Source organism: Emys orbicularis, chromosome 1 (genome assembly GCF_028017835.1).
Source record: "Emys orbicularis isolate rEmyOrb1 chromosome 1, rEmyOrb1.hap1, whole genome shotgun sequence".
NCBI lineage: Eukaryota > Metazoa > Chordata > Testudines > Emydidae > Emys > Emys orbicularis.
Genome location: NC_088683.1, coordinates 323,616,879 through 323,637,324, shown reverse-complemented (window position 1 = coordinate 323,637,324; position 20,446 = coordinate 323,616,879). Strand labels below are relative to the sequence as shown.

Sequence of the window (20,446 nt, the reverse complement as noted above, 5' to 3'; positions counted from 1 at the left end):
CTAGCGTCGGGTATAGCTATGAGGCGAACCTCCTGGCTCCAGGTGTCGGGCCTGCCACCTGAACTGCAGCAGACCCTCCAGGACTTGCCCTTTGAGGGTCAGGGCCTGTTTTCGGAACAGACAGACTCGAGGCTCCAAAACCTTAAGGACTCTCGAACAATGATGCGCTCTCTGGGGATGCACGTCCCGGGTCCACAACGCAGACCCTTCAGGCCCCAGCCTCAGAGGTTCTACCCTCCCCCGCCTCGCCCGAGACAGGACTTTGCCAGGAGGCGGGGTCGAGGCGGTAGGCGACGGTCGACCGGCCCTCAACCCGGTCAGAACCAGGGCCAGCCGAGACCACCTTCAGGGCCTAGACAAGCCTTTTGAAGGTGCGGTCGAGGACGGCACCAGAACCAGCACCCAGGATTCATCTCCCCCCTTCCGGGATCGCCTTTCCCGTTTCCACCGTGCTTGGTCCCTTATAACATCAGACCGTTGGGTCCTTCGCACGGTGGAGAAGGGATACGCCCTCCAATTTTCCTCGCCCCCCCCCTCCCACTCCCCCTCCCCGTCCCTCTTCAGGGACCCTTCTCACGAGCAACTCCTTTCACAGGAGGTTTTTGGGCTCCTCTCTATGGGAGCCATAGAGGAGGTTCCGCAGGAGTTAAGGGGCAGGGGGTTTTATTCCCGCTACTTCCTGATCCCCAAATCGAAAGGGGGTCTACGTCCCATCTTAGACCTGCGCGGACTCAACAAATTCATAGTAAAGTTGAAGTTCCGCATGGTATCATTGGGGACCATTATTCCCTCGCTGGATCCTGGAGACTGGTTCGCCGCCCTCGACATGAAGGACGCTTACTTCCATATAGCTATTTATCCGCCTCACAGGCGCTTCCTGCGATTTGTAGTGAACAAGGTGCACTACCAATTCGCAGTCCTTCCCTTCGGCTTGTCCTCGGCTCCCAGAGTGTTCACGAAATGTCTGGCAGTCGTCGCGGCATACCTTCGCCGACGAGGGGTACAGCTGTTCCCGTATTTGGACGACTGGCTGGTGCGCGGCCGCACCAGGGACCAAGTTCAAGCTCACGTCCACATGGTGACACAGACTTTCCACGAACTGGGCATTCTACTCAACAGGGAGAAGTCCACTCTGGTGCCAACACAGAGAATAGAGTTCATTGGAGCGATCCTGGACTCCAGAAGCGCACGAGCCATTCTGCCAGAAGGTCGCTTTCAGTCCATCGCACGCGTCATTCATGGACTGCGGGCATCTCCGTTCACCATCATAAGAACATGCCTTACCCTGTTGGGTCACATGGCCTCGTGCACCTACGTAACCAGCCACGCCAGACTGCGGCTTCGCCCACTGCAGGCTTGGGTGTCATCGGTGTACCGTCCTCACCGGGACGACCTGAACATGCTGGTCACGGTCCCGCCCTCGGTCTTGACCTCCCTCACCTGGTGGTTGGATCGCGCAGTGGTCTGTGCAGGAGTGCCTTTTCACGCCCCACAACCTTCCCTCCACCTAGTCACGGACGCTTCATCTCTAGGATGGGGCGCTCACCTCGGGGAGCGTCATACCCAGGGTCTGTGGTCCGCTTCCGAATTAGCCCTACACATCAACGTCCGGGAACTGATGGCGGTGCGCCTAGCCTGCCAGGCATTCCTCAACTTCCTACAGGGCCGTTGCGTGCTGGTCCTCACCGACAACACCACGGCCATGTTTTACATCAACAAGCAAGGCGGAGCCCACTCATCGCTCCTATGCCAAGAGGCCATTCGCTTGTGGGACTTCTGCATCGCCCACTCGATCTATCTCACCGCATCATTCCTGCCTGGAGTCCAGAATACGCTGGCGGACCGTCTCAGCAGGTCCTTCCAGACGCACGAGTGGTCGATTCGCCCGGATGTCATCTATTCCGTCTTCCGGAGGTGGGGATTTCCCCAGATCGACCTATTCGCATCCCGGGCCAACAGGAAGTGCCACGCATTCTGCTCCCTTTACGGACGAGCTCCAGGCTCTCTGTCGGACGCATTCCTTCTAACGTGGAAGGGTCACCTGTTCTACGCCTTTCCCCCATTTCCGCTTGTCCACAGGGTGCTGCTCAAGATCCGCACCGACCAGGCACGAGTAATTCTAGTGGCTCCCGCTTGGCCGAGGCAGCACTGGTACACCACACTGCTAGAGCTGTCGGTTCAAGCGCCGATCACGCTCCCCTTGAGTCCGGATCTCATCTCTCAGGACCACGGCCGTCTGTGTCACCCCGACCTACAATCGCTCCACCTCACAGCGTGGATGCTCCATGGCTGAGTCAGACGGAGCAACAATGTTCGCAGTCCGTCCAGCAGATCCTGCTGGGAAGTAGGAAGCCCTCTACACGGTCCACTTACTTAGCCAAGTGGAAGCGGTTCTCCTGTTGGTGTCAGCAACGGGCTACGTCCCCCTTGCAGGCACCTATCCCTCTCATACTGGACTATCTCCTGTCACTAAGACAGCAAGGCTTGGCGGTATCTTCAATCAGGGTTCACCTCGCCGCCATTTCGGCATTCCACCCAGGAGAACTCTCGTCATCGGTCTTCTCTAACCCGATGGTCGTTAGATTCCTCAAGGGCTTGGACCGGCTGTACCCACAAATACGCCAGCCGGTTCCAACGTGGGACCTCAACCTTGTTCTCTCCAGGCTCACAGGGCCCCCGTTTGAACCATTAGCGACCTGTTCGCTCCTGTACTTATCCTGGAAGACGGCCTTCCTCGTAGCCATTACCTCAGCACGGCGTGTTTCTGAACTCAGAGCGCTGACGTCCGAGCCCCCATACACGGTGTTCCACAAGGACAAGGTGCAGCTTCGCCCCCACCCTGCCTTTCTTCCGAAGGTGGTTTCACCTTTCCACGTAAACCAGGACATCTTTCTCCCGGTCTTCCATCCAAAGCCACACGCTACTCGTCAAGACCAGCGTCTGCATTCCTTGGACGTACGCAGGGCCCTGGCTTTCTACATTGACCGTACAAAGCCGTTTAGAAAGACGACGCAACTCTTCGTTGCGGTGGCCGACCGGATGAAGGGCTCACCGGTCTCCTCACAGTGCCTGTCCTCTTGGATCACGTCCTGCATTCGTGCTTGTTACGACCTGGCCGGTGTCCCGACGCCACGCCTCACCGCTCACTCCACGAGGGCCCAGGCCTCCTCGACTGCCTTCCTGGCTCAAGTCCCGATCCAGGACATTTGTAGAGCTGCAGTGTGGTCTTCGGTGCACACGTTCGCAGCGCACTATGCGCTGGTGCAACAATCCAGAGACGATGCTGCTTTCGGGTCAGCGGTTCTGCACACAGCAATGTCTCACTCCGACCCCGCCACCTAGGTGGGGCTTGGGAGTCACCTGACTGGAATGGATATGAGCAAGCACTCGAAGAAGAAAAGACGGTTACTCACCGTTGTAACTGTTGTTCTTCGAGATGTGTTGCTCATATCCATTCCAAACCCGCCCCCCTTCCCCACTGTCGGAGTAGCCGGCAAGAAGGAACTGAGGGGGCGCTGGGTCGGCTGCGGTATATATCCGGCGCCATGAGGGCGCCACTCCAGGGGGCTCCACAGCCGACCCACCGGGTGTTGCTAGGGTAAAAGTTTTCCGACGATCGTGCACGCGGCGCGCGCACACCTGACTGGAATGGATATGAGCAACACATCTCGAAGAACAACAGTTACAACGGTGAGTAACCGTCTTTTCTTGACCATGAATCCGATTCAGGGTCAGATTTGAGTTTAAACATTTTCAAACCTGTGATTAGTCAACAGGCTGTATATGCTGAAAGAGAAGAACCTTGCCCTTTCTGTGAATCATACTCTCACAAGCTTGCTAAAAACCTGATTGTTTTTATGTTTAAGAAAATGATTGTATTGCCATTGCTTCACATTTTCTTTTGCATTCTTGTTACAGTTAGATGCTGGTGTGCCAGAAAAAATAAGCCTCATTTCCAGAGACGAGAAGAGTGTACTTGTGGTAACTTACAGCGATTTAAAACGCTGCTTTGAAAATACTTTTCAAGAACTAATTGCAGCCGCAAATGGTCAGTTGTAGTCTTTGCTGAAAGCATGCAGGACATTGCTGAGGAACTTAACCAATAGCAAATTGCACTACAGCTGAACTGTTGTTGTCATCTCAGTTCATATTTGGGAAACAAACAGGAGATGAGCAAAGCTGCTTGCACTTCAGTCAGGTACACTGTTACTTGAAGGGAAGAATGTTTCATTTATCCTAGAGCTATGGCTGCCATAGGAGGCTTTATCTGTGAAGAATTTATTTTAGATTAAGGAACACATCAGGTGCATGATGTTCCTGCTTTTATTTTTTCCACTTGTATATGCACTAATTTTAATTTTTTTAAGACTTTTCTGATCTCTGATGTTTTGCCACATTGTATACTTATTAAGGGAAACTCTTTGCAAGGACATTTCTGGGATACATTTTTGTCCCTGAGGATATTGCTCAATTTATTCATTTTGATATTATTTGCACCCAGAATAGCATAAAGGACCAGGGAAATAATTTCATAGAAATTGTGTTCTATAAATGAGAGTTTAGTTTGTAATCTCTGTAAAGTGTGTTGTATGCGAGCTCTGTATGCCACCCACTGTTAGTTAACAAACCAACCAGAAGATGCATATTTAAAAAAAAAAAAAAATATCAAGTATCAGTGAATTGACCTGTATAAAATCCCCTCTCATTTAAGCCTTGTCTAAGCAAAGTGACAGAATAGCAACCTTTGAAACACCTATAATTTAAGGGGCATATCAAATTTGCTCTAAACACAACCAGCGCCTTTAAAAACTGTTTGTATGTTTTCCTGCTAGTGAGCTGCATTTACATTTATGCAATTTTTTTAACAGAATTTTTTTAAAGAAATTGTGTTAAATGCCTGAAGTTTCAGGAGTGTATTACTTTAGGTTATTTACAGTATAATTTTTGTATAAAGTTCTGTTCTTTGAACCACAGCTTTATTATGGTACTCTACACTGGATACAGAAACAAAGACACTGTTAAGAAGATTAACTAAACACAGCAGTTGTCTGGCATCAAGAGCTTTTGAAGTTTTACAACCTGAATCTGGAGGGATAATGATCTGCTGTGCCTTTGCAGTCACTGCTTAGCCCAAAGTAATATTACTTTTGATAATACTCAACACATGAATATTCCTGAAGTAATTCAGTCTGGAATTTTCCTCCTCAATTAACTTTCTAATATTTGGACATGCAGTTGTCTCCAAACTTGGGTATTCCTGGGATTTATAGTAAAAGATAAACACCTACACTTTGATATTGAAGACTGCCAAATATGTAGGAATTTCCTTTCGTAAAGCAGTAGTGAAGACTGTATCTATCCTTTCCCAGCACTGAATATTTTAATAGCACTGGGTGCTCACCATGAAGAAAATGTGGAAACTCAAAAGGTCAGGACAGACTCTAAGCACTTGCAACTGATGTTACTGACATCAATTTTAATAATTCTCAATATTTGTAGTTTTCAGAGAAGTTTTTAATATTTCTCTGTCCACTTTTATAAGCTTTAAAATGATTCTCCGCCTTGAGACTTGCATCAAGAAAAGCAACTCTCTTCACATCGAAAGCTTTGAAGACTAGGGACGTGCTTTACATATTTTAGAAAATGTGGTTGAGTCCGCATTTGGTAGCATCAGTTGTTGAGTTAAAAATCAATTATTGTTGCATTTGATCTGAATGAATTTTAAAAGTAACATAATGTTTAATATTCAAAGGATGACAATTGCCACAATATTGTTCTTTTTAATGTAAAAAGAACAGGAACTTTGAGAAGTGAACATGCAAAACAGTCTTTTATCATTAGCTCATGTATTTGAGGAAGAGCAGCTGTCTTTTATATGTTTTTTGACAAATCATATTGTAATTCTTTTGTACAAAAAAGAAGTACTTGTATACTAGAAGAAATATGAAATGCTTAATTTATAAGCGGGCTGAGGCTTTTTCCAGTATTGTTTTCTTTGAAAATGAAAGGGGATCATCTGTTCAGTTGTGGGGTTTGGGAACCTTTGGAACATTTAATTTGTGGACCAATATTTTGTGAAAGTTAAGGCAGGGGTAAAATAGGGCTTGAATTCTCATCCTTCCTAGACCAGCAAACCATCCTCTGTGAGACAAGTCTAGAATGCAAACTTACATGTATTTGCATAATGTCAGTTTGCTTCAGCCCCTAGTAACCTCAGGACTTGGTTTAAAAAATAAAAAAATTAAAAAAAAAGTAGACAGCTAATAAGTTTTCATAAGTAACTAATGTCAGCCAGAAAACATTTGGTGTCAGGTAATACATAAAAGAAATGATTGTTGAGCTTTGTTTTCTATTTATTTCATTTGGTCCATATTTGGGAATGATTTGAACAGTCTGGAGTTCTGCATGGGTGTTTTTTGGGGAGAGCCCTTCTAGCACATTTTAATTCCATTAAGAAGGTTGTCCTAAAGTTATAATCTCTTCCATTCCGAAGAAGAGCTGTATGTGTATAGTTAAAAAAACAAAAACCACCCAGGACATACCCTGCCATGTGGGAAATTGTGATCTTCCTATCTTTACAGCTAAAAGCACAGAAAGGACAACCTTTGAAATCATGTGATCTTGGTCATTTTAATTTTTGTACCTGTTTTTAAATTCTGTCTATGTATTTACTACACTGTAAATGTTTTGAGGGTACCTATGTTTTTTTTTTTTTTTTTTTTTTTTTGGCCCTTGTTTCAGTAATTCAAATGTCAACAGCTTTCCCTAAAAAGCACCAGTATGTTAAGTTCTGTCATGATCCCAATATGTTACCCATCTTTAATCCTGTTTTCATTCTTCATATGTACAGCAGTATTTTTAATAAAGAATACCAGAAATAACGTAGCCTTCTTTTGAGCATGCTAAGTGCTGTAGTTGGGTAGTGCTTTTCACATCTTAAGTATTGGAAGTATATTGCATTCCATCATATTCCTTTTGTATTTCAGTCTGTAAATGACTCCAGCACAGGGTTGTAACAATCATGACTTGCAAACTGCATTTAATGTTTTTCACTTACAGTAAATCACATGGCCTACAATTTCTAGATACTGTTCACTAGACATAGTAATGTGCATTTCCTTAACTTCCAAGTCAAAGTAGTAGCTCCTTTTTGCTTGTATTAAATCAGGTCCACATTACTAGATTAGCCCTAATTCTGAGAAACTGTATTAAAAATACCTTTACGTCCATGTTTATTAAGCTCTCTTGTCCAATGACAATATGTATGTTAGCTTCTCTGAAAATTACACATGGGATAACTGACCTCTTTGATGCCCAGAATTATTTGTTCTGTATTGTTAACCAGCAAAAGTGACTTACTGGTGGGGTAAAGTCCTCTGTACCCATACCCCCCATGCCACATGTTTATGTAATTGTACAGTCATGAAAATTTTGTAAAATACATGTGAAATTGTCAATATCTTTGTTTTTTTTCCTTGCATAAACTTAATCTGGACTGTTGGTCCCTTAAATTGCATTATTGCTTTAGAAAGTTTATTTTGCATATATGACTAAAATAAAACTGCAGCAAGCTTGCTTGGTGCACTCTTCTCAAAAGTTCAGAAGGTAGGAAGCAGTTTTCTATATGGTAAACTTTCTAATTTACATTTAAGAACTGTGTTGAAGGACCACATACGCCTATAGGAGTACACCCATGTCTTGTCTGTTCCAGAATGCACATAGCAACACTGGTCAGTAACTTGCAGAATCCAGTCATGCAATAAGTTTTTTGGTAAAACTGGAGTAATACTTACATATATTTGTTATGCACCCATCCACAAATGTCACCTGGTGACAGTTTAAAGTGTGCTTTCAGTCTGAACTTGGATGGTTTGTTTTTGAAAAACTTTATTTTTTGTAACAACTAGAGCGGGGATCGGCAACCTTTGGCACACGGCCTGCCAGGGAAAGCCCCTGGCAGGCCAGGCCGGTTTGTTTACCTGCCGCGTCCGCAGGTTCGGCCGATCGCAGCTCCCACTGGCCGTGGTTCGCTGTCTCAGGCATTGGCTGCGGGAAGGGCGGCCAGCACATCCCTCAGCCCGCGCTGCTTCCTGCAGCCCCCATTGGCCGGGACAGCGAACCGCGGCCAGTGGGAGCTGCAATTGGCCGAACCTGTGGATGCGGCAAGTAAACAGCCTGACCCGGCCCACCAGAGGCTTACCCTGGCGGGCCGAAGGTTGTTGATCTCTGAACTAGAGCATGAATTTTTAAGTTAATGTGAAACAAAATCTAAAATCAGCTTTTTGACTGACTATCGTAATGCAGCAGTGCACCTTCTTCAGCATTTCTCATGTCTGAACGCCAAGGAAAGGTGGCGAATATGTGGAATGTTTGTTTAGCGTACTTGGAAAATGAATGGTCATTAAGTAGCCCTCAGAATTACTCTGTCCATACTTGAGTTTGAATTAGAATTTTAAAAGGAACATAATGTGGAAATGAACAACTTTCATTTGAGAACCTGTTGTAGGTAGCCACAAATGCTTCAGTAATTTGTGCTACTGCTAGCATACATTAGTTATTATATTAGTATTCTACTTTTAAATCCTTAATGCACAGTAGTAGGTACAAGACTTTTTATCCTCCAGATGTGGCCTCACCAGTGCCGAATAGAGGGGAATAATCACTTCCCTCGATCTGCTGGCAGTGCTCCTAGTAATGTAGCCCAATATGCCATTGGCCTTCTTGGCAACAAGGGCACACTGCTGACTTATATCCAGCTTCTCATTCACTAATCCCCAGGTCCTTTTCTGCAGAACTGCTGCTTAGCCAGTCGGTCCCCAGCCTCTAGTGGTGCATGGGATTCTTCCATCCTAAGTGCAGGACTCTGTACTTGTCCTTATTGAACCTCATCAGATTTCTTTTGGCCCAATCCTCCAATTTGTGTTGGTCACTCTGGACCCTATCCCTACCCTCCAGCGTACCTACCTCTCCGCCCCCCACCCCCACCCCCTCCGCGTTCAGGGTCATCTGCAAACTTGCTGAGGGTGCAATCCATCCCATCCAGATCATTAATAAAGATGTTGAACACAACCGGCCCCAGGATCAACCCTTGGGGCACTCCGCTTGATACCAGCTGCCAACTAGACATCGAGCTGTTGATCGCTACCCGTTGAGCCCGACAATCTAGCCAGCTTTCTATCCACCTTATAATCCCTTCATCCAGCCGATACTTTTTAAACTATTTTTAACCATACTATTTACCCCTTTGGAGCCCCTAAAATTTAATAAACAACTGGATGGAAAAAGAGAACAACACTGCTAGGGTCATATGATTATATAACTAGTGCTGTGCCCTTGTTCCTCCCCACTAAAAACTAGATTGTCTCCAGTGGCCTTCCACCTAGAGGCCTAGCTAGTCTAAACGTTCGCAGTAAGAACCAGTGAACGAACTGAGAAATATTCAAGATGGAATGAATTTAGCATTTTGATTTCTATACTTTAATCTTGTTTTTTATTCAGACAGTATTATCCTCAGTGTGTGGCCTTTAAGGATGTAGTGAGCATATTTCGCTTCAAATTAAATCATATTGTGGCCAAATTAAACTGTTTTATTGCATGTGGGAGGAGGAAGTAAAATAGAAGATAGTAAATACACACCACTCCCCTGCACTATTACTACTTTCCATGTGTATAAGAACATTTTATGACTTTACTGCTGATAAATGTGAAGTTCTTGGGCTAGCCAGGTGTAACAAGAACAGTAGTACACAGCCTATTTACTTCAGTTCAGTACTAGTCTGTTTTCATAAATTTGTTCAGAAGTACTGACATGCTGCATTAGACCACTTAGCCAATCTAGTCCAGTATCCTGTTACTAACAGTGGCTAGTACCAGCTGCTTCAAAGGAAGGCACAAGAAACCCTGCAGTAGGCTGTCAAGGGAAAACCCTGTCCCTGAGGGAAGGTTTCTTGCTAACCCCCGTTAGTTAGAAGTTTGTTTAAGCCTTGAAGCATGAGGGTTTGTATCCTTTCCAAAACTCTAATTTAAAGGGTGAAAAAGCTATTCTTGTATTCCATCTAAATGTCCAATCTGTTTCTGCATCCTGCTAAACTGTAGCCTCAATCTCCTGTTCCCTTCTCTATGGCAAACACGTATTGTCTTTTCAATCTTTTTTCATATGAAATTGTTTCATGTACTTAATTATTCTTGAAACCCAGCACTGAACCAACCACCTGTTTCTTCATGGGTTTTTTTGTTTTCTTTTTTGAGTGGGTGACCAGAACTGAACACAGTATTCCAGGTGAGGTTGTTACTGATTTATATAATAGCATTTTCCATATTCTCCAGCCTATTCCTTATGCATAAGTTTCCTTTTTGCCCTCGGGCTGCATATTGATAACTGGTCTCAATTGAGCTGTCCACAATACCTAGGTCTCTTTCCTGAGCTGATAGCTAATTTAGCATAGTACGGTGTGTGAATAGCCCAAATTATTGCCTCCAATATGCATTTGCCAACACTGAACGTAATGTTCATTGTAATGCCCATTCACTACACTTGATTAGATCCCTCTGCAGTGCTTCGCTCTTCTCCCAGCTTGAGCAAACACATGCAAGACAGCTCCCAATTTACTTTTATCTCACTGACTTAGACCACTTCCATGTCTAGTTTTTTGTGGGGAATTGAAGCATTGAGATTGTTAATGTGAAACAAGCTCCTGTATGGTCTAAGTATTGTCTTACAGGAGAAGTTTAAAACTGGTCAAAAAGTAATTCTCCAGTCCTCTCCATTTTTTTTTTTTTAATGTAGCACCCTAAGTGCTGTCAGTGGTATAATCCCAAATCATCACTTTACACCTGGGAAGCAGACGCTTTTTTGGTTCCTTTTCTTTATTCCAGCATATGTGCATGCGTTCCCGCCATCTGCCCCTGCCAAAAGTTTCTAATACATCACCTCACTCCACCTGCCTGGAGTTCTAAAGTTAATTAAGGGATTTTGCATAGTTAATTTGACAACCTGGCTCAGTGACTGGTAGGGTAGGTGTTTTTCACCCTAAAAGAAATTTTAAACAGTTTAAAAATCCTTGAATTATTTGAAAATAAACTATCAATAATTTATATGATGATTGCTGTACTTATTTAATAACTAACAGGCAAATAGTGCCAAAACTGCTCTCCTTCCAGGAATCTGTAATAAAAGCTAGAAGATGCTAGTGGCTGGCAAACAGAAAAAAAGCAAGATTGAAAGATGCAAAATTTTTCCTCAGTTGCTCTCTGTATGCTACATAGGGTAGTAAAGATGGCTAAATGCCAGCAACTGAAAAGAATTGTAGACCTCAGTTCATCCCACCTTCCCAGCCTGAGCAAATTGATTGGGTTTGGATGTGCTTGCAGCGAGGTCTCCCAGATGCAGATAGATAAAGAGGGAAAGTGAGTCATAAACTCTCTTCGGTGCATTTCAGGCTTGGCTGCGATGAGCTTCAGCTGACTAGCTTTCATCCTCCAATCTGTGGCATAGGTTGGAAAAGAGGACTAGGTGTCCCTGCTGTTCAGAGCCAATTAAATGGATGTAGAGTTGTTCGCTGTACCATAGCAGCACTGCAGCCTGACCCAGCCCTCTGTCTCCTCTTGCCGCTTCATGTACAGGTTGAACATTGTTCAGGGCTATTCTTTGGATCCACTCCCTCAGAAGAATAGAGCTACTCAGCTGTCATCCCTATTCTGGCAAGGATCCACCACTGTGGCACCAGCCCTTAAGAGTTAGTGGTGACAAAGGGTGCTGATGGGTCTAAAATAATAAACGTGAGCCCTGGATATTCATTTATTTACCAGGAAGTCATGGACCGGCACTTTCTCTCTCTCTCTCTCTCTCTACTCCAGCTAATCCTGAAAATGGTCAAAAGTTTAGAAGATGCCAAAGCTGCTTTGCAACAGCCTCAGTTTTTTCTATAAATGGGATTAGAGAGCTAGGAGGTAATTGACAAGAGTGACCAGCCCAAAGCAGAGTGTGTTGATTAGGGGATTTAATAATTTGAGGGATTCTTGCATCTTACCCAGTAATATCATCTACCCCCTGTAGGCTCATGTTTTATTGTCCAAGACAGCTATCATGCCAGTTTATAACCCAAACCTCCACCACAATCAGTTTTCTCCCTGGCTTTCAGCCAGTGTGTAAGAATTTGCTTTTGCCCTTCTCAATTCCTTACAGAAATATGCTGCCTCATTAGCTATCCATCTGGCCCACATCTGAGCAGTCATTTCTAGAACATAGATTGAGACACTCCTCAAGTGCTGAGATGCTCTGTGCTATGAAACACTCCATTGGGCAGCTAACCTGAATTTACTGGACACTTTGGGACAGGTCTAATGATCAGCACTTTGGAAATGCACTGATGAGGTCTCCACTGGAGTACTGTGTCCATTTTGAGGACCACACTTTAAAATTGGGATAAATGAGAGAGAGTCCAGCAGAGAGCAACAAAAATGATAAAAGGTTTAAAAAAACCTGTTAAAAAACTGAACAGATTTAGTCTTGAGAGGAGAAGCCTGGGGGGCTGTGCTAGTCTTCAAACAGGAAGGGCGGTTATAAAGAAGATGGTGATCAATTGTTCATCATGTCCACTGAAGGTGGGTCAAGAAGTAATGTGCTTAAGCTGCAGCAAGGGAGATTTAGGGTAGATGTTAGGAATAACTTGCTAACTATACATACTAAAATAGGTTACCAAAGGTGATTGTGAAATCCCCCTCATTGTTTAACCTGTTGAAATTTTCCAAACACCTTTTAGGATTAATCTAGGTGGATATGGTCCTGCCTCAGCATGCGGGGATAAAGTGGATGGCTTCATATTCCTTCCCAGCCCTACAGGTCTATGATTCTATGCTATGGCAGAGAAGAAAGTCACTGTACCTTCCATTCCCATCATGATGACATTAGGACACCTCATGTCTTATTACATTCAAAATATGGTTTCTGCACCAGCTGCCTTTCTTCCAGTTTTATCTGTGGAAGATCTTCTAGATACAAAGGTGACAAACGATGCAAGTAAAGGTGGTATTTAGGAACCACTGTATCTATAGCAGAAGACCAAAGAGATTTGTAGTGTCCAGCCAAGATCTTGAATGGGTGACCCCACTAGCTAAAAGTACCCTTCCCCACAGCAGCCTGGGTCCAACGGTCTCTAAGTTTAACTAAGAAGTACAAGACCTAATATCAAACTCAAATATCAAGTAATAATCACCCAGCATGAAGTATTAAAATGGAGTCAGGTGGGCTTGAGTGTGATGCAGCAATTCCTGCTGGTTGCATCAGAGTTCCATCTCATCTGGTGGTGAAGTCTTCCAAATTCCCTCCCTACATGTCTGTCCCACTGAATCTATAATCTGACTATAAGTGGGTGAAACCTCACAGCAGAAACTGAATCAGAAGCAGTGAGGTGAAGCTCTACTTGAAGCTAATAGCAAGAAGAGGGAGAGGCATCAGACCCTTAGAACTATAGCTCTCTTGAGACCCGCCATTTGCTTTAGCACTACTTCTCAGACCATGTCACAGCATGCCGTTTATGCTTTGCTACTATGGCCTCCCACTGGCTGCTGCCCATCCACCATTCTGCACATGGGTTCACTAAGTCATGGGCGAAGAAGCGGAAGCATGTCATGACATTTTTAGTAAGGCATACAATTCTACACTTGCATGCAAGGTGTGGCCTCACCTGTACAGTGCATGCGAGGTCATGCTATGTGGAGGATACCATGAAGTCATATTCAGGTCTTTCATATTCTTGTAGAAAGGAATTCTGAGGCAAGCAATGCATGGACGCCACACTACTGGGGATGTTAAATCAGCATTAACCTGAAACTTGGAGTCCTTGCATGCAGAGAGGAATGATGCTATGAAGAGCAGCCCTCGTCACTGTCCCTTCCCCCCCACCCCAGATGCAAGGGGATTCCACTGGTTTGTGGGAGAGGAGTAAAAAGGAAAGAGCTTGCCATCCTTGTATGAGCAGAGAGCTCCACTGGGCCTCTAGCTAGGTACAGGTAATCAGTCAGGTTCAATGTATTCAATGCATTTGACTTTATTCACACAAAACATTAGGAACACTACATGTGTCCATCACCCTCCCCCTCCCCCCCCCCCCAATCCGCTTTTTGCCTTGCAAGACTGTGAACACTTACAGGCAGTGACTGTGTATTCCCATATGACCATAAGAACATAAGAACGGCAGTACTGAGTCAGACCAAAGGTCCATCTAGCCCAATATCCTGTCTACCGACAGTGGCCAATACCAGGTGCCCCAGAAGGAGTGAACCCAACAGGCAATGATCAAGTGATCTCTCTCCTGCCATCCATCTCCACCCTCTGACAAACAGAGGGTAGGGATACCCTTCCTTACCCATCCTGGCTAATATCCATTAACGGACGTAACCTCCATGAATTTATCCAGTTCTCTTTTAAACGCTATTATAGTCCTAGCCTTCACAACCTCCTCAGGCAAGGAATTCCACAAGTTGACTGTGCGCTGTGTGAAGAAGAACTTCCTTTATTTGTTTTAAACATGCTGCCCATTAATTTCATTTGGTGGCCCCTAGTTCTTGTATTATGGGAACAAGTAAATAACTTTTCCTTATTTACGTTCTCTACATCACTCATGATTTTATATACCTCTATCATATCCCCCCTTAGTCTTCTCTTTTCCAAGCTGAAAAGTCCTAGCCTCTTCAATCTCTCCTCATATGGGACCTGTTCCAAACCCCTAATCATTTTAGTTGCCCTTCTCTGAACCTTTTCTAATGAGAGTATATCTTTTTTGAGATGAGGAGACCACATCTGTACACAGTATTCAAGATGTGGGCGTACCATGGATTTATACAAGGGCAATAAGATACTCTCCATCTTATTTTCTATCCCCTTTTTAATGATTCCTAACATCCTGTTTGCTTTTTTGAACGCCACTGCACACTGCGTGGACGTCTTCAGTGAACTATCCACGATGACTCCAAGATCTTTTTCCTGATTTGTTGTAGCTAAATTAGCCCCCATCATATTGTATGTATAATTGGGGTTATTTCTTCCAATGTGCATTACTTTACATTTATCCACATTAAATTTCATTTGCCATTTTGTTGCCCAATCACTTAGTTTTGTGAGATCTTTTTGAAGTTCTTCACAGTCTGCTTTGGTCTTAACTAGAGCAGTTTAGTATCATCTGCAAACTTTGTCACCTCACTTTTTACCCCTTTCACCAGATCATTTATGAATAAGTTTAATAGGCTTGGTCCTAGGACTGACCCTTGGGGGACACCACTTGTTACCCACTTGTTTGTTAGTCTCTAAGGTGCCACAAGTACTCCTGTTATTTTCACTTGTTACCCCTCTCCGTTCTGACAATTTACCATTTATTCCTATCCCTTGTTCCCTGTCTTTTAACCAGTTCTTGATCCATGAAAGGACCTTCCCTCTTATCCCATGACAACTTAATTTACGTAAGAGCCTTTGGTGAGGAACCTTGTCAAAGGCTTTCTGGAAATTTAAGTACACTATGTCCACTGGATCCCCCTTGTCCACATGTTTGTTGACCCCTTCAAAGAACTCTAACAGATTAGTAAGACACAATTTCCCTTTACAGAAACCATGTTGACTTTTGCCCAACAATTTATGTTCTTCTATGTGTCTGACAATTCTATTCTTTACTATTGTTTCAACTAATTTGCCCGGTACTGACGTTATTGCTGGGATCACCTCTAGAGCCTTTTTTAAATATTGGCATTACATTAGCTATCTTCCAGTCATTGGGTACAGAAGCCGATTTAAAGGACAGGTTACAAACCCTAGTTAATAGTTCCGCAACTTCACATTTGAGTTCTTTCAGAACTCTTGGGTGGATGCCATCTGGTCCCAGTGACTTGTTACTGTTAAGTTTATCAATTAATTCCAAAATCTCCTCTAGTGACACCTCAATCTGTGACAATTCCTCTGATTTGTCACCTACAAAAGCCAGCTCAGGTTTGGGAATCTCCCTAACATCCTCAGCCGTGAAGACTGAAGCAAAGAATCCATTTAGTTTCTCCACAATGACTTTATCGTTTTTAAGCGCTCCTTTTGTATCTCGATCGTCCAGGGGCCCCACTGGTTGTTTAGCAGGCTTCCTGCTTCTGATGTACTTAAAAAACATTTTGTTATTACCTTTTGAGTTTTTGGCTAGCCGTTCTTCAAACTCCTCTTTGGCTTTTCTTATTGCATTTTTACACTTAATTAGGCAGTGTTTATGTTCCTTTCTATTTACCTCACTAGGATTTGACTTCCACTTTTTAAAAGATGCCTTTTTATCTCTCACTGCTTCTTTTACATGTTTCTTAAGCCACGGTGGCTCTTTTTTAGTTCTTTTACTGTGTTTTTTAATTTGGGGTATACATTTAAGTTGGGCCTCTATTATGATGTCATTGAAAAGCATCCATACAGCTTGCAGGGATTTCACTTTAGTCACTCCACCTTTTAATTTCTGTTTAACTAACCCCCTCATTTTTGCATAGTTCCCCTTTCTGAAATTAAATGCCACAGTGTTGGGCTGTTGAGGTGTTCTTCCCACCACAGGGATGTTAAATGTTATTATATTATGGTCACTATTTCCAAATGGTCCTGTTATAGTTACCTCTTGGACCAGCTTCTGCACTCCACTCAGGACTAAATCAAGAGTTGCCTCTCCCCTTGTGGGTTCCCGTACCAGCTGCTCCAAGAAGCAGTCATTTAAAGTATTGAGAAATTTTGTCTCTGCATTTCGTCCTGAGGTGACATGTTCCCAGTCAATATGGGGATAATTGAAATCCCCCACTATTATTGAGTTCTTAATTTTGATAGCCTCTCTAATTTCCCTTAGCATTTCATCGTCACTATCACTGTCCCGGTTAGGTGGTTGATAATAGATCCCTAATGTTATATTCTTATTACAGCATGAAATTTCTATCCATAGAGATTCTATGGAACCTGTGGATTTACTTAAGATTTTTACTTCATTTGATTCTACATTTTCTTTCACATATATTGCCACTCCCTCTCCCCCCCGCCCCCGCCCGACCTATTCTGTCCTTCCGATATATTGTGTACCCAAGATTGATTGTGTCCCATTGATTGTCCTCAGTCCACCAGGTTTCTGTGAGGATATTGATATAATAGGCATCCTTTATCACGAGGCACTCTAGTTCACCCATCTTATTATTTAGACTTCTAGCATTTATATACAAGCACTTTAAAAAATTTTCACTGTTTATTTGTCTGCCCTTTTCTGATGTGTCCAATTCTTTATGTGAATGTTTCTCATCTGATCTGGCCCCTAGGTTATCCTCTTCCATCCTCTGCTCCTGACTAAAACCTAGAGAATCTCTATCAATAGACTCTCCTCTAAGAGAAGTCTCTGTCCGATCCACATGCTCCTCTGCAGCAGTCGGCTTTCCCCTATCTCTTAGTTTAAAAACTGCTCTACAACCTTTTTAACGTTTAGTGCCAGCAGTCTGGTTCCACTTTGGTTTAGGTGGAGCCCATCTCTCCTGTATAGGCTCCCCCCATCCCAAAAGTTTCCCCAATTCCTAATGAATCTAAACCCCTCCTCTCTACACCATCGTCTCATCCACGCATTGAGACTCTGGAGCTCTGCCTGCCTACCTGGCCCTGCGCAAGGAACTGGAAGCATTTCTGAGAATGCCACCATAGAGGTCCTGGATTTCAGTCTCTTTCCTAGCAGCCTAAATTTGGCCTCCAGGACGTCTCTCCTACCCTTCCCTATGTCATTGGTACCTACATGTACCACGACCACCGGCTCCTCCCCAGCACTACACATAAGTCTGTCTAGATGCCTCAAGAGATCCGCAACCTTCGCACCAGGCAGGCAAGTCACCATACAGTTCTCCCGGTCATCACAAACCCAGCTATCTATGTTTCTAATGATTGAATCTCCCATTACTAACACCTGCCTTTTCCTAGTGACTGGAGTTCCCTCCCCTGGAGAGGTAACCTCCGTGCGAGAGGATACCCCAACACCATCTGGAAAGAGGGTGGTTTCCCTCTGCTCCCGTTGACTACTCTACTTCCATGGGTCTTTCATCCTCCTCAACAGCGCAGGGGCTGTCTGACCGGAGGTGGGACAATTCTACAGTGTCCCTAGGGTGACCAGACAGCAAGTGTGAAAAATCGGGATGGGGGTGGGGGGTAATAGGAGCCTATATAAGAAAAAGACCCAAAAATCTGGACTGTCCCTATAAAATCGGGACATCTGGTCACCCTAAGTGTCCCAGAAAGCCTCATCAACATACCTCTCTGCCTCCCTTAGCTCCTCCAGTTCTGCCACCCTGGCTTCCAAAGCCCGTACGCGGTCTCTGAGGGCCAGGAGCTCCTTGCACCAAATGCACACACATGCCACCCACCCACAGGGCAGGTAATCATACATGCTGCACTCAGCTCAATAAACTGGGCAGCCCCCACTCTGCTGCTGGGCTTCTGCCTGCATTCTCTCCTACAGCTACCTAGTTAATGAAAGGGTATTGTTTAAATCAAGAAGTTTTGAATATAGTTTAGTTTACAGGTTTTAAAGAATGGCAAGTGAACCTTGTCCCCTTCCAAACTCCTTTGCGAAACTCCCTGTTAGCAGCCCTGGTTGCTTGCTCACTGCTTTATAAAGCCCTGGCCTTCTTGATAGCCCCGCCCACTGACTAAGGCTCAGCCAATTAACAGAGGCTTCTAGCTTTCAAACCTTACTTTAAAAAGCAACACACGGCTACCCCTCTGATACTTGAAACCTTACTTTGAAGCTCACAGCTTCCAACTGCCAACCACAGCACACGGTCCTACAAACAAACAAACAAAAGCTCAGCACACAGCAAGTAACCCCCAAACAAACACAAACACACACTACAGACAGCAACTTACCCCAAGGGTCCTGTATTTGCTCCTCCTTCACCTGGAGAACTCCCTTGCAAAACTCCCTGTTAGCAGCCCTAGTCGCAAAGCTGTGAGCAAACCACTCAGCTGTGAGCAAATCTGGGGCACTATCTCCACAGAGATGTCTAAATTGTTGTGCCTAATGGTAAGAGATGTCTTTTCCAGGAAGCTTTGACCCATGTATTCAGTTAATTAACCAAGCAAAATTCAGAACTTGTTTATTATGTGAATTTAGCAATAAAATACATTTGATATAAAAAGATAAGAAATGTAAGACGTAGGGGTGAGTTGTTCACATCCAAAGACGTTTTTAGTAAAGTTCATATAAAAGTAATCTTAATATTCCAGTTTTCTTAAATATTTATGCACAAAAAGCATATTTATAAATGTACAGTGTGCACACACACTCCTCTAGAGATGCACTATCCCTGAATAATTATTTTGGCTGGATTGAAAGGGGGAAACATTTCGTGGATCACCCATAGGTGTGGATCAAGATAAATTCTGCTCCACCAGAAAGAGACCGAGCAAATGGGTCATAGTTAGAATTAATGGTCCCCTGAGTTAGGATGGATGCCAGCTGAAGTGTATCCAGAGCATTCTTCAATAGCCTACTGCACACAGCTCACTCTAGGGCTCTGTACATGGCTGCTTTTCCTCAAATTGAGGGAAGGTGATTTTCTCCCGCTCCCAACCTTTAATAGGGTAAGCTTTGTCGAAAGCCTTTTTTACATTAATATTGCATACAAAGATGAAGAGGGATAGTGCATCTTTACAGCTTTTAAAACTAAGACCATCTGTTTCTCTTCTTAGTCAATATACGTAGTGTCTGATGCAAATTACTAACAAATACTTTTGCTGCTGTACACCAATACTGTTAAGTAAATTTGAAAGTCAACTGTGCATGTATAGAAGAGTCACCATAGCCTCCCAAAGGATTATATGGTGAGTTACATGTTAGGAACCCTTGCAAGGCATCTAATAAACATTTGTTCAATTTAGCAATATGCAGAGCTTATTGGCCATCCCGGCATATTGTTAGTTATGGGAATCAGTCAGCAATCAGTACAATATGTCAGATGATCCAGTAGGTAGTGTAGACAAAACTTATCTTAAATATCGCTAGTTAAAATAATTTCCAGTGCACATTCTTGGGGAGACAAAGTGCAACCTTCAAGATTTGCTTGAACTAGTGCCCCATCAAGCTTGATAAAGCTTCTATTTAATCTGTAATTTTCATTATTTCAGTCCCAGATTTTTCATTTCTATGTATTCTTGACAACTGCATTTTGTGGTGTGTGTAGAAATTCCTGGGTCCAGGGAGGGCTTCAGATCTCTTATGGTCTAAGAATGAATTAAAACTAAGTCCTGATCTACCAGAATGCCATGCTCATCAAGGCATTAATCCTCCCTCAAACTTCTATAAGCTGAGGCTGTACATCCTGAACTCCAGGAAGTGGGCCCTTTCTCCCACTCCCAGTCCCACACAGGTAGACTTGTTTTCTCCCTCTTGCTTTCCCCTCACTGCATTGGGACCTCTCAGTC

The 20,446-nt window shown here is 44.0% G+C and overlaps 1 protein-coding gene across 2 annotated transcripts in view; it reads left to right on the top strand.

Annotated features, from left to right (window-relative positions):
• The window catches only part of PAN3 (poly(A) specific ribonuclease subunit PAN3), a 121,602-nt gene extending 116,954 nt beyond the window's left edge, over window positions 1-4,648 (top strand). For both annotated transcript variants that reach the window (XM_065420013.1, XM_065420021.1), the window contains one exon: window positions 3,919-4,648. In XM_065420013.1, coding sequence (XP_065276085.1) covers window positions 3,919-4,059 — 141 coding nt within the window. In that variant the 3' untranslated portion in view covers window positions 4,060-4,648. The remainder of the gene's footprint in view (window positions 1-3,918) is intronic.
• The last annotated feature ends 15,798 nt before the right edge of the window (window positions 4,649-20,446 follow it).